Source organism: Melozone crissalis, unplaced genomic scaffold, assembly GCF_028551555.1.
Source record: "Melozone crissalis strain CALT ecotype California unplaced genomic scaffold, PUWL_Pcris_2 ptg000057l_1, whole genome shotgun sequence".
In the NCBI taxonomy this organism is placed as follows: domain Eukaryota; kingdom Metazoa; phylum Chordata; class Aves; order Passeriformes; family Passerellidae; genus Melozone; species Melozone crissalis.
Genome location: NW_026535835.1, coordinates 11,245,466 through 11,258,344, shown reverse-complemented (window position 1 = coordinate 11,258,344; position 12,879 = coordinate 11,245,466). Strand labels below are relative to the sequence as shown.

At 56.9% G+C, this 12,879-nt stretch overlaps 1 protein-coding gene across 9 annotated transcripts in view; it reads left to right on the top strand.

Annotated features, from left to right (window-relative positions):
• The window catches only part of MSI2 (musashi RNA binding protein 2), a 203,363-nt gene that overhangs the window by 153,174 nt on the left and 37,310 nt on the right, over nt 1–12,879 (top strand). For all 9 annotated transcript variants that reach the window (XM_054287387.1, XM_054287386.1, XM_054287383.1 and 6 more), the window contains exons 9-10: nt 3,232–3,346; nt 11,831–11,905. In XM_054287387.1, coding sequence (XP_054143362.1) covers nt 3,232–3,346; nt 11,831–11,905 — 190 coding nt within the window. The remainder of the gene's footprint in view (nt 1–3,231; nt 3,347–11,830; nt 11,906–12,879) is intronic.

Sequence of the window (12,879 nt, the reverse complement as noted above, 5' to 3'; positions counted from 1 at the left end):
GGAAGAGCAAGAGAGACAGTTTGGAGTGTTGGTGTTTGTGGTTGGGTAATTAGAACGTCCCCTTCCCGCTCCCGTGCCCGCTCAGTGCCCCCTCCAGGTGCCACCATCTCCGAGTGTTCCCTTCATGTTCCCCTCAGCCCTGACTGTGAAAGCAGCCCACGAGCAGGGGATGAGACACGATCCTGTCTTGGGACTGAGTCACGGCCCTGAGCTGTGGCTGCAGCTGAATGCAGGGCCAGGGAGCTGTGTGAGTGTGTGAGTGTGACAGGAGCTGGGGCTGGCACACAGCTGCCCTGGTGTGACACACACACGGCTGGCCTGGGGCAGTGCTGGGGTCCTGTCACACTGGGATTGTGTCCCCCTGTGTCCCTGAGCCATGGAGGGGAGCGGCTCTCGCAGGCCCAGCCCGAGGCCATGGGCTTTGGTGAGCTGGGACTGGGACACTCTGTCCTCATCCCCATCCCTGCCCGTGTCCCTGTCCCCATCCCTGTCCCCATCCCTGCCTGTGTCCCTGTCCCCATCCCTGCCTGTGTCCCTGTCCCATCCCTGCCTGTGTCCCTGTCCCATCCCTGTCCCATCCTTGTCCCCATCTCTGTCCCCATCCTTCCCATGTCCCTGTCCCCATCCCTGCCTGTGTCCCTGTCCCATCCCTGTCCCCTCCCTGCCTGTGTCCCTGTCCCATCCCTGTCCCATCCCTGTCCCATCCTTGTCCCCATCTCTGTCCCCATCCTTCCCATGTCCCTGTCCCAACCCTGTCCCCATCCCTACCTGTGTCCCTGTCCCATCCCTGTCCCTATCCCTGCCTGTGTCCCTGTCCCAACCCTGTCCCCTCCCTGCCTGTGTCCCTGTCCCATCCCTGTCCCATCCTTGTCCCCATCCCTGTCCCCATCCCTGCCCGTGTTCCTGTCCCATCCCTGTCCCATCCCTGTCCCATCCTTGTCCCCAATCCTGTCCCCTCCCTGCCCGTGTTCCTGTCCCATCCCTGTCCCATCCTTGTCCCCATCCCTGTCCCCTCCCTGCCCGTGTCCCTGTCCCATCCCTGTCCCATCCCTGTCCCGTCCCTGTCCCCATCTCTGTCCCCATCCCTGTCCCCATGCCCAGGTGGCTCCATGGGCCGGTGCTGTTGTTCCTTCCCCCAGCTCCCTCCTCCTCCTCCTCCTGCTCCTGTCCTGGCCGTGTCCCCGAGGCAGGGCAGGCAGAGGGCAGCAGGGCTGCTGCTCCCCAGCCTATTTCCAGCTCCAGCCTTGCTGGCAGGCTATTTTTAGCTCACCCATTCTGCTCCTGTTGCCATCCATAAAGCTTAGAATGTCAAATGTAATATTAAACGAGCAGTGGGACAGTGAAAAGAAAATGCCAGCGAGGTATTTAATAAATGGAAGTTGGAATTTACGTGGGAGGCCAGAGATGCTCCAAACATTGCAGGGGGACAATAAACCCAAACGAGCTGTCCTCAGACTGTTGTTCCCTTGTCAGGAGCAGGCTGCTTTGCAAAGAGACACCTGTTTCTCTAAGGAAGAGTAAAAGTAGCTGGAAGAGAAATGTGGTGGAGTAATTACTTAGATCCCACTGTGTGGAGTCATGCACACCCTGGGTACAGTGCTGGTGAGAGGGGTGATGAGCTGGAGTCAAGCTCTCATGTCAGCCTCTCGAGCAGCTGACTGAAATGTTGGCTGTTCTACAACAGGCTGTGACACTGCCCAGCACCTGTGGCTCTTCCTCCCTCTCAGGGAGGGATTTTGCAGGTTTTGTGAGCCTTGGGCACTTCCAGGGATCCAGGGGCAGCCACAGCTTCTCTGGGCACCTGTGCCAGGGCCTGTCCCAGGCCCTTTCATTCCAAGCCCCAGCCATTGATCAGTAATGTGGTAGATAACAGACCCACAACTCAGTGCATTTTTTGAATTTAGCTGAAAGCCCTGTGCTGCTGCCCGGTGTGGCTGGCCTGGTGTGAGTGACACGCTGTCCCCAAGGTGATTGCAGCCCCTCACACGTGGCTGGCACAACAGAGTCTCCTTGTCTTTGGGTGGCTCAGTGGGGGTTTGTGCATTGTGGATATTCACGTTCTGCTTTCCCTGGAAAGCTGTTAGCCGGGGGTTTGTGAGACATCCTGGGCTGAGGGCTGACAGCCTGTTTTGTTGTGCTGGGTATAAGAGGCTTTTCACTCCCCAGCTCAGCCCTCCTGGCTTCCCGTGGCTGAGACTGACCCAGGAGTACCCCAGTGCAAGGTTAATTCTCCAAACTAGACTAAACAAAAATAGTGAATTTTAGTTTCCCTGCCTTTTTTTTCTTTTCTTTTTTTTATTTTTCTAGCCTTAGAATTAAACCTTTCTTTGTTGGGCTGCTGAAAGTGTAGCACATCCTCCTATGAGGAGGTGGAAAAAATCTGGAAATTATTAAGGTGCCCAGAAACTCTGAATTGAAAGTTTGAGTGAGGTCCAGATGTGTGTACAAAGACCCTTATCAGGCACTCTCAGGGGCAATTCAGCGTGGAGCTGAGTCCTGACTCATAAATCCATACACATTTCCTCTTGGAGAAGCCCCATTGCCTGTCCTGCCAGTGTGGGACATCCCTCCAGGGCTTTGCCCTAAAGGTGGCTGTGGCTTTGGAATGTCCTGGCCATCTCCGTCCCCTTCCCTGTAAGGACAGGGGGAAGAATCTGCTTTTGCTGTTGATGAAGAGGCACCATCCAGGTCCCCAGGATATATCCATGCTGTGGTGCTTCACTCCTGTGCCCACGTTGTCCCGGTTTCTGATGGGATGGTGCATGGGCAGCTTGAGCAGCTTCCCAAGGCAGCAGGAGTAACTGAAAGTGAAAGAATGCAGATCCTTTATTAATAGGGTTTACAGAAATTTTCTGCTGGGTAGAAATATCGATTCTTTATTCCTATTTTAAAAGGAGCTTTTTGTAATGATCACTGGGAGCCGTCGTGCGTTATCGATCGCAGCGGAGCCGCGCTGGAGCCCTCCCTCCATTCATCCCGCTCCCACTAGTGCTGGGCTCCCTTTCAGGAGCACAGAACTCCTTAAATCAGCACTTGTGTCATCTTTGGGGGCTGCAGTGGGTGGTTGAGGAGACACACACGTTTGCTCTTCCAGACGTGGTTCCGCTGTGCTGGAAGTTCACCTTTGAGGTGCTAAAAATAAACCTCCCCCCCCTTAAGTGGATCAGTTCTGCATTTGACATTTACATGGAATTCATTTGCATCTCATTTGTACGTGTTTCTGCTCAATAGGTAGAATGTAAGAAAGCACAACCTAAAGAAGTGATGTTTCCACCAGGGACGAGAGGAAGGGCTCGTGGATTGCCGTACACCATGGACGCGTTCATGCTAGGGATGGGAATGTTGGGTAAGTGCAGACCCCCACACCTGTGTGGGTGCCAGCCTGCAACTTTAGCAGGGGTGGAGTGAAGAAAATAATCCTGTCTGTGCTAAATGATTAACTCTCAACCCCCCCCCCAGCCTGGAATATAAAAAATTTGCATTTAAATGGATGTTTTAAATAGCCTGTTTTACTCTTACTCGCAAAAATAGAATGATGAAAGATGCAGTGTGTTCATTCTGACTAAAAATGATCTCTCCCCTTTTTTAGAGGAATTGAGTCACACATTATTCCCCTTCTTTTAAAGGTAGCTTTGACAGTTCAGCACAGATAATTGAAAATCTTGCTGGTTCTTAAATGGCATGGATGGAGGAAGTGGGGGGATGCGGAACAGGACAGGTCGCAACAATAATTACAAGTTTCAAGGAGATGGAATGGTATTTTAGTCCTGAGTATTGTGTCCAGAAAAATACTAATTAAATGGGATAAATGATACTTAATGGCAAATTCCTATTTGTGCAGGAGGTCTATTTAGTTATAATTGGTTCTCATTTGTTTCTGCCTAGATAATTCTTTCTAAATAATGTGACAACCCCAGTTACTGTGTTCTCGGCCAAAATGCTGCTAATCCATTGCCAATGTTTTTTTTTGTAAAACACCGTATATTTTAAACTTTCTGCTCCCTCTGTATCCCTGGGCTTCCCCTCAGTTGCCACCTCCTGTGCCCATGAAGCACATGGGAATGGGAGGGCAGTCTGGAGGTGTCCCAGGCAGCAGTGAGCCTTTCCCAGGCCGGCGTCCCCCTTCAGGGCGCTTTGACTTTCCTGTCCTGGGTTTAGATGATCCCAGACCCCGAGCACAAAGCCCAGCCTTGGCATCTGGGTCTCCTGAGCTCTGCTGAGCAGATTCAGGGTCTGGCTGAGATGCTGCAGGACCCCAGAGCCCCTGGGGTGGGTGTCAGGCCAGAGGACCCAGTTCCTGCAAGGATCAGGCTGCTACACTGAGGTGTCTGACACCAGGCACTGCTTGATTTGATAGGAAGAACTTGCTGCCATGTTTGCTTTATCTCAGAATTAATAGTGCTTCTGTTGGTGTGGCTGGGGTGATCCATTTCTGGATGTGTAATCAGGTTATTGCAGCTCATCATCTGTTTTGCTGTCCCCACGCTCCACCGCCACCCTGCCCCACAGTGTTTGGAAATCACATTTTATGCTTTAAATATTTATCTTGCTCTAGTCAGCCTGTGATTTCGTTACCTGTGTGTTCCCATTCCCCGAGCCACTGTACTTGAATTGTGCTGTTCCTCTCCCACCTGAGGTGGGGTGTGGAGGGATGGCATCATCCTCCACCGTGTGCCCTCAGCCCTTTTCCTTGCACTGGGCACAGAGGGGATGGAGCTGGATCCACCCCAGGGTCCTGAAGGGAAATTCAGCCCAGGGGTGCAGCATGAATCCATTCCCACTGGGGTTTCTCTCTGGAAAAGGATCCTCTCGAGCTGTGAGGATTAAGGGAATCAGCTCTCAGTGAGTGGAACTGCCCAGAGGCAGAGCTGGGGCACCTGTTGGTGCTGCTGCAGTGGGGTCACCCTGGCCAGGGCAGCTCCAGCCTGTCCCACACTGCTCCCCCTGCATTTCAGGCTGGGGGGACTGGCTGAGCATTGCTGATTGATCCGTGCTGAAGGCCAGATGCTTCATTATCCACTCGAGCTGGTTTTTCATCTTCCAAGTTGCCGCTTGCTACCGTGGCACCGTGTTAAATAATTAAGTGCTAAACAAGGAGATTGCAGCACGGCAGAGCAGAGCTGCTGGATGGCCCTCAGAAAGCCCCTGTTTCAAAGGCTGCAGAGCCCATCCCTGCAGGAAGAGGGGCATAATTAACCCATCAAATGATCAGACACAGAGTTCCATCACTGCTGCTGCCGATTGTTCTGTGGGGACTCACGAGGCCAGGTCGGGTCTGCCCCATTCTGTTGCTTGCCCAGCTGGACTGAGCCAGAGCAACTGGGGCTGCTCTGGAAGGGATTTTGTACCTGTTTGCAGAAATCCTTGCTCAAGGTCACCTTCTGCAGCTGCTGTTCCTGGGCAGAGGAGGGAATCAGGGGAACGAAGGCACGAGACAACCCCAAGGAAGGAGCGGGGAGCGGCTCCCTCCAAAGCTATTAGGGAAGTTGGTCTTTTTCATTAATCACAGCCTCCCCAAGGAGCCTGCAGCAGCCAGGGTCTAAAGGTGCGCAGGCAGCCGCTTCTGTGATGATTTGGTTGATTGGAGCAAAATTAAAGCGTTCTGAAAGGATTTTTTGACTGGGAGAGCGGGGGCAGGCTGAGCCTTGTGCTGGGCGGGCTGGGACTGGGGCTGGGACTGCTGCTCTCAGGGAGGGCAGGGGCTTTAATCAGCCTCCCTGCACAAAGAGTGGAGCAGTCAGCCCCACTCCTCTCGCTGCGAGCCCAGCCAGCAGTCAGAGCTGCTCCCCAGCCCCCTGGATGCTCACAGACAGGCTCTGTGTGCCCCCTGTGGGGCCGAGTGGGAGCAGTTTGGGGACCAAGAACGCTCTCTGTGCCTGGAGCCTCACGCTGGCACCTGGCCCTGGGGTGCTCTGTCACCCACGGGTGTGTGGGTGTCACAGCACTGCCCCAAAGCTTTCTGTGCTCTGTTCAGGTCTGTGCCTGGAAACTTGTAGAGAAGAGAGCAGCAGAGGAGCAGCATTAAGGGGAGATGGTTTTTGTGTCCCCTCTCATCGGGAGCTGCTCTCTGTGTCTGGGACACTGCAGTCACCACAGTGGTGGCACACAGCTCTGGAGGTGACCCTGTGCTGCCTGCCACTCATTTCTCCTGGTGCTGGGCATCATGCTGGTGTTTAATGTTAGAATTGGGCTCCCTTTAGCTTGCACACCCCTCCAGGGCGGGCAGCACTCAGCCCCCAGGCTCACAGCCCGTAGTGCTGGAGGGATGTGAGGTGGGAGCAGATTTGGGAAGGTCCTGGCAGGGCTCTGCGTTCCTGCTCACGCTCAGTCTAGGTGGGCTGAGCTCATGCATTAGGGAAGCTTGTGCCCTTCAAAGAAAGTCATTCCTTTTTCCACCAGACACTGTTCAGTGGAGTAGCAGCTGCAACTCGGAGCAACATTTGGAGACAACAGCTTCCTTGCATTTTCTGGAGCATTTGAACTAATTTTGCACGGGTCCCCTGGCTCTTGTGTGCTCAGCATTCCCACATATTGACCGTGAGCTTTTGTCCACCCCATTAGCAAATTTTAAAATGAAAAGACATTTCCAGAGCCTGGACAGGAGCTGGGTAGGAGCAGTGGTGTGAAAGTGGTTTGGCTGCTGGTTTGAGTTCTGCTTCTGTGCACAGGACAGTCTTGCTTGGGAGGAGGCAGTGCAGTCAAAAACTTGGATTTTTGGTTTACTTACCAGGAATTGGTCACTCCTCAGGACTACCAAGGCAAATCAGCTTCTCAGTGTTCAGTGCAGGATGAGGATGGCACCTAATGGGAGTGTTGGGCAGGTCAGCAGGGCCATCCTTTGGCCTGATGAAGCATCCATGTAGGCATGGTGTTAAACACCATTGATATTCAGCCAGGCAATGTCCCCACGAGGATCAGGCTTCGAGTCGTTAGAGCGGAGCTGGGCACTGCAGCAGGAAATGAAGAGGAAAATTGAAGTAATGTTGTATTATAAATTTATGATTTCATCTGCCTGACTTTGAGAGCGCTGCGTGCTGGCGGTGCCAGCCGAGCCCCCGGGCAGCTTGGCTGCTGTCGGGCACTGCCAGGGCTGGCCAGGGACAGCAGGGCTGCCTGGGGTCAGAGCCAGGGCCGTGCCAGGGCGGGCAGCAGCAGAGGGGGCGTCCAAAGCAGCTGGGCAGTGCCATGCCCCACTGCTGACCTGGCTGCGGACACGGGTGCCACACCTGCAGAGCTCAGGTGCTGCCCAGCGCCGTGCCCCGGCAGTTGTGAGCTGGCAGATGTGCTTCACAACTGTCTGAGACAGAGCAAACCGAGTTCCTGCTCTTGGCAAGGAGAGAGGGGCTGCAGTGGACGCTGCAGCGCGATTTTTCAGGGGTGTTAATGGCACTACTTACTTAGCAAACAATCCATTTATCAATAGTGTTGCTTAAAAAAAAAAAGAAAAAGGAAAAAAGGTTTGTAAAGCTTAACTCTGAAAGATCTGACTTAATGACAGAGGTGATTAATTTCAGAGGGAATCCAGCTGTTGGGCTGTGCAAGGAGGGCTCAGCAGTGTGTGCATACCCTGGGCGTCCTGGGGCTGCCTTCCCTGGCACTGCCTAATCCCACATCAGAATTCACCCAGGCATTTTTATCTCCCACTTCTAGATTATGATTTATAGTGTGCTGCACGTATGTGTGGATCTGATCGGAAATGGAGGGGCTTGCTGCAGCAGGAGAGCGATGGATGGGTGTGTTACAGGATGGATCCAGGCAGGGCAGGAGCCCCCACCAGAGCTGCTGAGCCTGCTCTGGGCTCCAGCCCAGCTGCTGCCGACATTCCCACTGGCTTCAGACAGCAGGACGGGACTTTCCTGATGGGGTCTTGGTTTGGAGAGGCCTGGGCTGATGCCGAGGCTCGTTCTGTAGTGTTCTGTGCCCTGGAATTGTGCGGGGTGGTGCCTGCTGTTAGGAAAACGGAGTGAGGAGATGTTGAGGATCAGTGTGAGGTTAGAATTTTAGGAAACCCCCTGAGTGTACAGGACACCTTGGGACATTGAACATCCAGGTCAGAGGGAATGGCTTGGGGAAGTTAAAATGGGGTGGCACCGTGTGTGACCCCAGGGCAGGGTGTGTGACCCCAGGGCAGGGTGTGTGACCCCAGGGCACGGTGTGTGACCCCAGGGCACGGTGTGTGACCCCAGGGCCCGGTGTGTGACCCCAGGGCACGGTGTGTGACCCCAGGGCACGGTGTGTGACCCCAGGGCACGGTGTGTGACCCCAGGGCACCGTGTGTGACCCCAGGGCACCGTGTGTGACCCCAGGGCCCGGTGTGTGACCCCAGGGCACCGTGTGTGACCCCAGGGCACGGTGTGTGACCCCAGGGCCTGGTGTGTGACCCCAGGGCAGGGTGTGTGACCCCAGGGCCTGGTGTGTGACCCCAGGGCACGGTGTGTGACCCCAGGGCACCGTGTGTGACCCCAGGGCACGGTGTGTGACCCCAGGGCACGGTGTGTGACCCCAGGGCACCGTGTGTGACCCCAGGGCACGGTGTGTGACCCCAGGGCACGGTGTGTGACCAGGGCACCGTGTGTGACCCCAGGGCACGGTGTGTGACCCCAGGGCATGGTGTGACCCCAGGGCACCGTGTGTGACCCCAGGGCACGGTGTGTGACCCCAGGGCCCGGTGTGTGACCCCAGGGCCCGGTGTGTGACCCCAGGGCATGGTGTGACCCCAGGGCATGGTGTGTGACCAGGGCACGGTGTGTGACCCCAGGGCACCGTGTGTGACCAGGGCACGGTGTGTGACCCCAGGGCACCGTGTGTGACCAGGGCACCGTGTGTGACCCCAGGGCATGGTGTGACCCCAGGGCACGGTGTGTGACCCCAGGGCCCGGTGTGTGACCCCAGGGCCCGGTGTGTGACCCCAGGGCCTGGTGTGTGACCCCAGGGCATGGTGTGTGACCCCAGGGCACCGTGTGTGACCCCAGGGCACGGTGTGTGACCCCAGGGCACCGTGTGTGACCAGGGCACGGTGTGTGACCCCAGGGCACCGTGTGTGACCAGGGCACGGTGTGTGACCCCAGGGCACCGTGTGTGACCAGGGCACCGTGTGTGACCCCAGGGCCCGGTGTGTGACCCCAGGGCCCGGTGTGTGACCCCAGGGCCTGGTGTGTGACCCCAGGGCCCGGTGTGTGACCCCAGGGCACCGTGTGTGACCCCAGGGCACGGTGTGTGACCCCAGGGCCCGGTGTGTGACCCCAGGGCACCGTGTGTGACCCCAGGGCACCGTGTGTGACCCCAGGGCCCGGTGTGTGACCCCAGGGCACCGTGTGTGACCCCAGGGCCCGGTGTGTGACCCCAGGGCACGGTGTGTGACCCCAGGGCACCGTGTGTGACCCCAGGGCACGGTGTGTGACCCCAGGGCATGGTGTGACCCCAGGGCACGGTGTGTGACCCCAGGGCATGGTGTGTGACCAGGGCACGGTGTGTGACCCCAGGGCACCGTGTGTGACCAGGGCACGGTGTGTGACCCCAGGGCACGGTGTGTGACCAGGGCAGGGTGTGTGACCCCAGGGCCCGGTGTGTGACCCCAGGGCCCGGTGTGTGACCCCAGGGCACCGTGTGTGACCCCAGGGCCCGGTGTGTGACCCCAGGGCACGGTGTGTGACCCCAGGGCCCGGTGTGTGACCCCAGGGCCCGGTGTGTGACCCCAGGGCACCGTGTGTGACCCCAGGGCACGGTGTGTGACCCCAGGCACCGTGTGTGACCCCAGGGCACGGTGTGTGACCCCAGGGCCCGGTGTGTGACCCCAGGGCCCGGTGTGTGACCCCAGGGCACGGTGTGTGACCCCAGGGCCCGGTGTGTGACCCCAGGGCCTGGTGTGTGACCCCAGGGCACCGTGTGTGACCCCAGGGCCCGGTGTGTGACCCCAGGGCACGGTGTGTGACCCCAGGGCACGGTGTGTGACCCCAGGGCACGGTGTGTGACCCCAGGGCACCGTGTGTGACCAGGGCACCGTGTGTGACCCCAGGGCATGGTGTGACCCCAGGGCACGGTGTGTGACCCCAGGGCACCGTGTGTGACCCCAGGGCCCGGTGTGTGACCCCAGGGCCCGGTGTGTGACCCCAGGGCACCGTGTGTGACCCCAGGGCCCGGTGTGTGACCCCAGGGCACGGTGTGTGACCCCAGGGCCCGGTGTGTGACCCCAGGGCCCGGTGTGTGACCCCAGGGCACCGTGTGTGACCCCAGGGCACGGTGTGTGACCCCAGGCACCGTGTGTGACCCCAGGGCACGGTGTGTGACCCCAGGGCCCGGTGTGTGACCCCAGGGCCCGGTGTGTGACCCCAGGGCACGGTGTGTGACCCCAGGGCCCGGTGTGTGACCCCAGGGCCTGGTGTGTGACCCCAGGGCACCGTGTGTGACCCCAGGGCCCGGTGTGTGACCCCAGGGCACGGTGTGTGACCCCAGGGCACGGTGTGTGACCCCAGGGCACCGTGTGTGACCAGGGCACCGTGTGTGACCCCAGGGCATGGTGTGACCCCAGGGCACGGTGTGTGACCCCAGGGCACCGTGTGTGACCCCAGGGCCCGGTGTGTGACCCCAGGGCACCGTGTGTGACCCCAGGGCACCGTGTGTGACCCCAGGGCCCGGTGTGTGACCCCAGGGCACCGTGTGTGACCCCAGGGCAGGGTGTGTGACCCCAGGGCACGGTGTGTGACCCCAGGGCACGGTGTGTGACCAGGGCACGGTGTGTGACCCCAGGGCACCGTGTGTGACCCCAGGGCATGGTGTGACCCCAGGGCACGGTGTGTGACCAGGGCACGGTGTGTGACCAGGGCACCGTGTGTGACCCCAGGGCCCGGTGTGTGACCAGGGCACGGTGTGTGACCAGGGCCCGGTGTGTGACCAGGGCACGGTGTGTGACCAGGGCCCGGTGTGTGACCCCAGGGCCCGGTGTGTGACCCCAGGGCATGGTGTGTGACCAGGGCCCGGTGTGTGACCCCAGGGCACGGTGTGTGACCCCAGGGCACCGTGTGTGACCCCGGGGCTGCTGCCAGCCCGCTCATGGCCAGGGCTCTGTGGGACATCCAGCACATTCCTTCACACGCAGGACAGTGATGCCAGCAGAGTTGCCACTTTGTGCCTTCGCTGTTTTTATTCACGAAATGCTCTCCAGTGAGCTTTTCCCCTAATAAACCTCCCAGAGCTGCCCGAGGTCGGTGCTCTGCCTCAGAAGGGGCCTTCAGAAGCACCTCGGGCAGCTTCCTTTTACTTTCCTGAAAAATTAAAAGCTCTTTGACTCCCTGGCTCGTTTCTGCTGCCTCCAAGTCTTTGATGTGTTAACTGTTGTCCTTCACACTCCCGGGATAAAGAATTACTACTACCTTAATCTCCAACTGTCAATAGCTCTGAAGCAAAGTACATTCATTGTAAGCTCTCCAAATGTCAGAGCGAACCCGTGTTATGTGTTTAGCCTTAGCATTTGGCATTTACTCTTGCAGCTAACAAGTATGCACAGTCCTTGGGCTGCAGACACCAAAGTGCATGTTAATTACCAGAGTGACAGGGCTCCTGCTCGGAGCTGGGCCAGCTCGAGATGTTTCTATTCAGGATAATGATGAAACCTCTCTGCAGTTTGGCATGAGCAGAATAAATCGGATTTTTTAATACTCTCCGTAAAAGTGGGTCTCACCCATCCTCCCTGTCATTGTGCATTGTGTTAAAAAACAAACAAACAAAAAAAAAAAAAACCTTCAAAAAAACCCCTTCATTAATCCTCAAACTTCTCTCTTTTTTTTTTTTTTTTTTTTTTGTTGTTGTTGTTTTTTACATGTCTGTGATCAAGGTTACCCGAATTTTGTTGCAACATATGGCCGAGGATATCCTGGATTTGCCCCAAGTTACAGTTATCAGTTCCCAGGTATGTACATTTCATTTACAGATATGCTTTATTTCCCCTCTTTCCTTCTTTTTTTTTTGTTTTTTTGGGTTTTTTTCCTTTTTTTGTAAGTCTGTAGCTGCAAGCTGAGACAGGCAAGTCTGCAGGGAGCATCTCACACAACAGCAATTTATTTTTTTAATTTTTTTTTTTTACTATTTTAAAATAGACTTTTATAGCGGCATATTTTCAACACATTTTTTTTTTTCCTGATGTATAAATTGGTACTGGTTATTTGAAAACAAACTTCTTAAATTAAAAGCATAAAAGCAAGAGAGATCACTGGAGAGAGCTGTCCCCCTCCCTTTGCTGGGTTTTTCCTTTGTGGAGCTGCACACAGACATGCACACGCACACAGGGACCTGCACAGTGCTGCCTGGGGTAAGTGAACGTGCACAGCCCACCCTGCTGGGCCGGGGGTCCCTCCCTGCCAGGAGCAGGCGTGTGGGGCTGGCCCTGGGGCCGGGTCAGATCCCCCTGCTTGGGGAAATGAGGTGATGGAAGCACAGACAGGACGGTTTGGGCTGGAAGGGACCCCCAAAGGTCCAACCCTGCCGTGAGCAGGGGCAGCTTCCACTGGGTCAGGCTGCTGGGAGCCCTGTCCAGCCTGGCCTTGAGCGCTTCAGGGGTGGGGCATCCCACAGACCCGTCCAGAATCCAGACGTGCCCATCCTGCACGTCCCGCGTGGGATGGCTCCACGCAGGGCTCGGGGTTCCTTCCACCCCAGGGCTCTCCCCGGCAGCTGGGACGAGTGAAACAGCTTTGGTGTTTGTGGCTGAGCAGGGAGGGAACGCAGCAGCTCGCAGGAAGGGTCTCTGGGGAGCCTGAGGATGTGGACAGTGCTTGGCTGCACCTGCAGCGCGCTGGGCAAACGTGTGTGCAGCCCTAGGTCATCAGGATGGGACCCTGCTGTGGAAAAATGCAGATTGTTGTCATCTGTAGGGCGAGCAGTGTC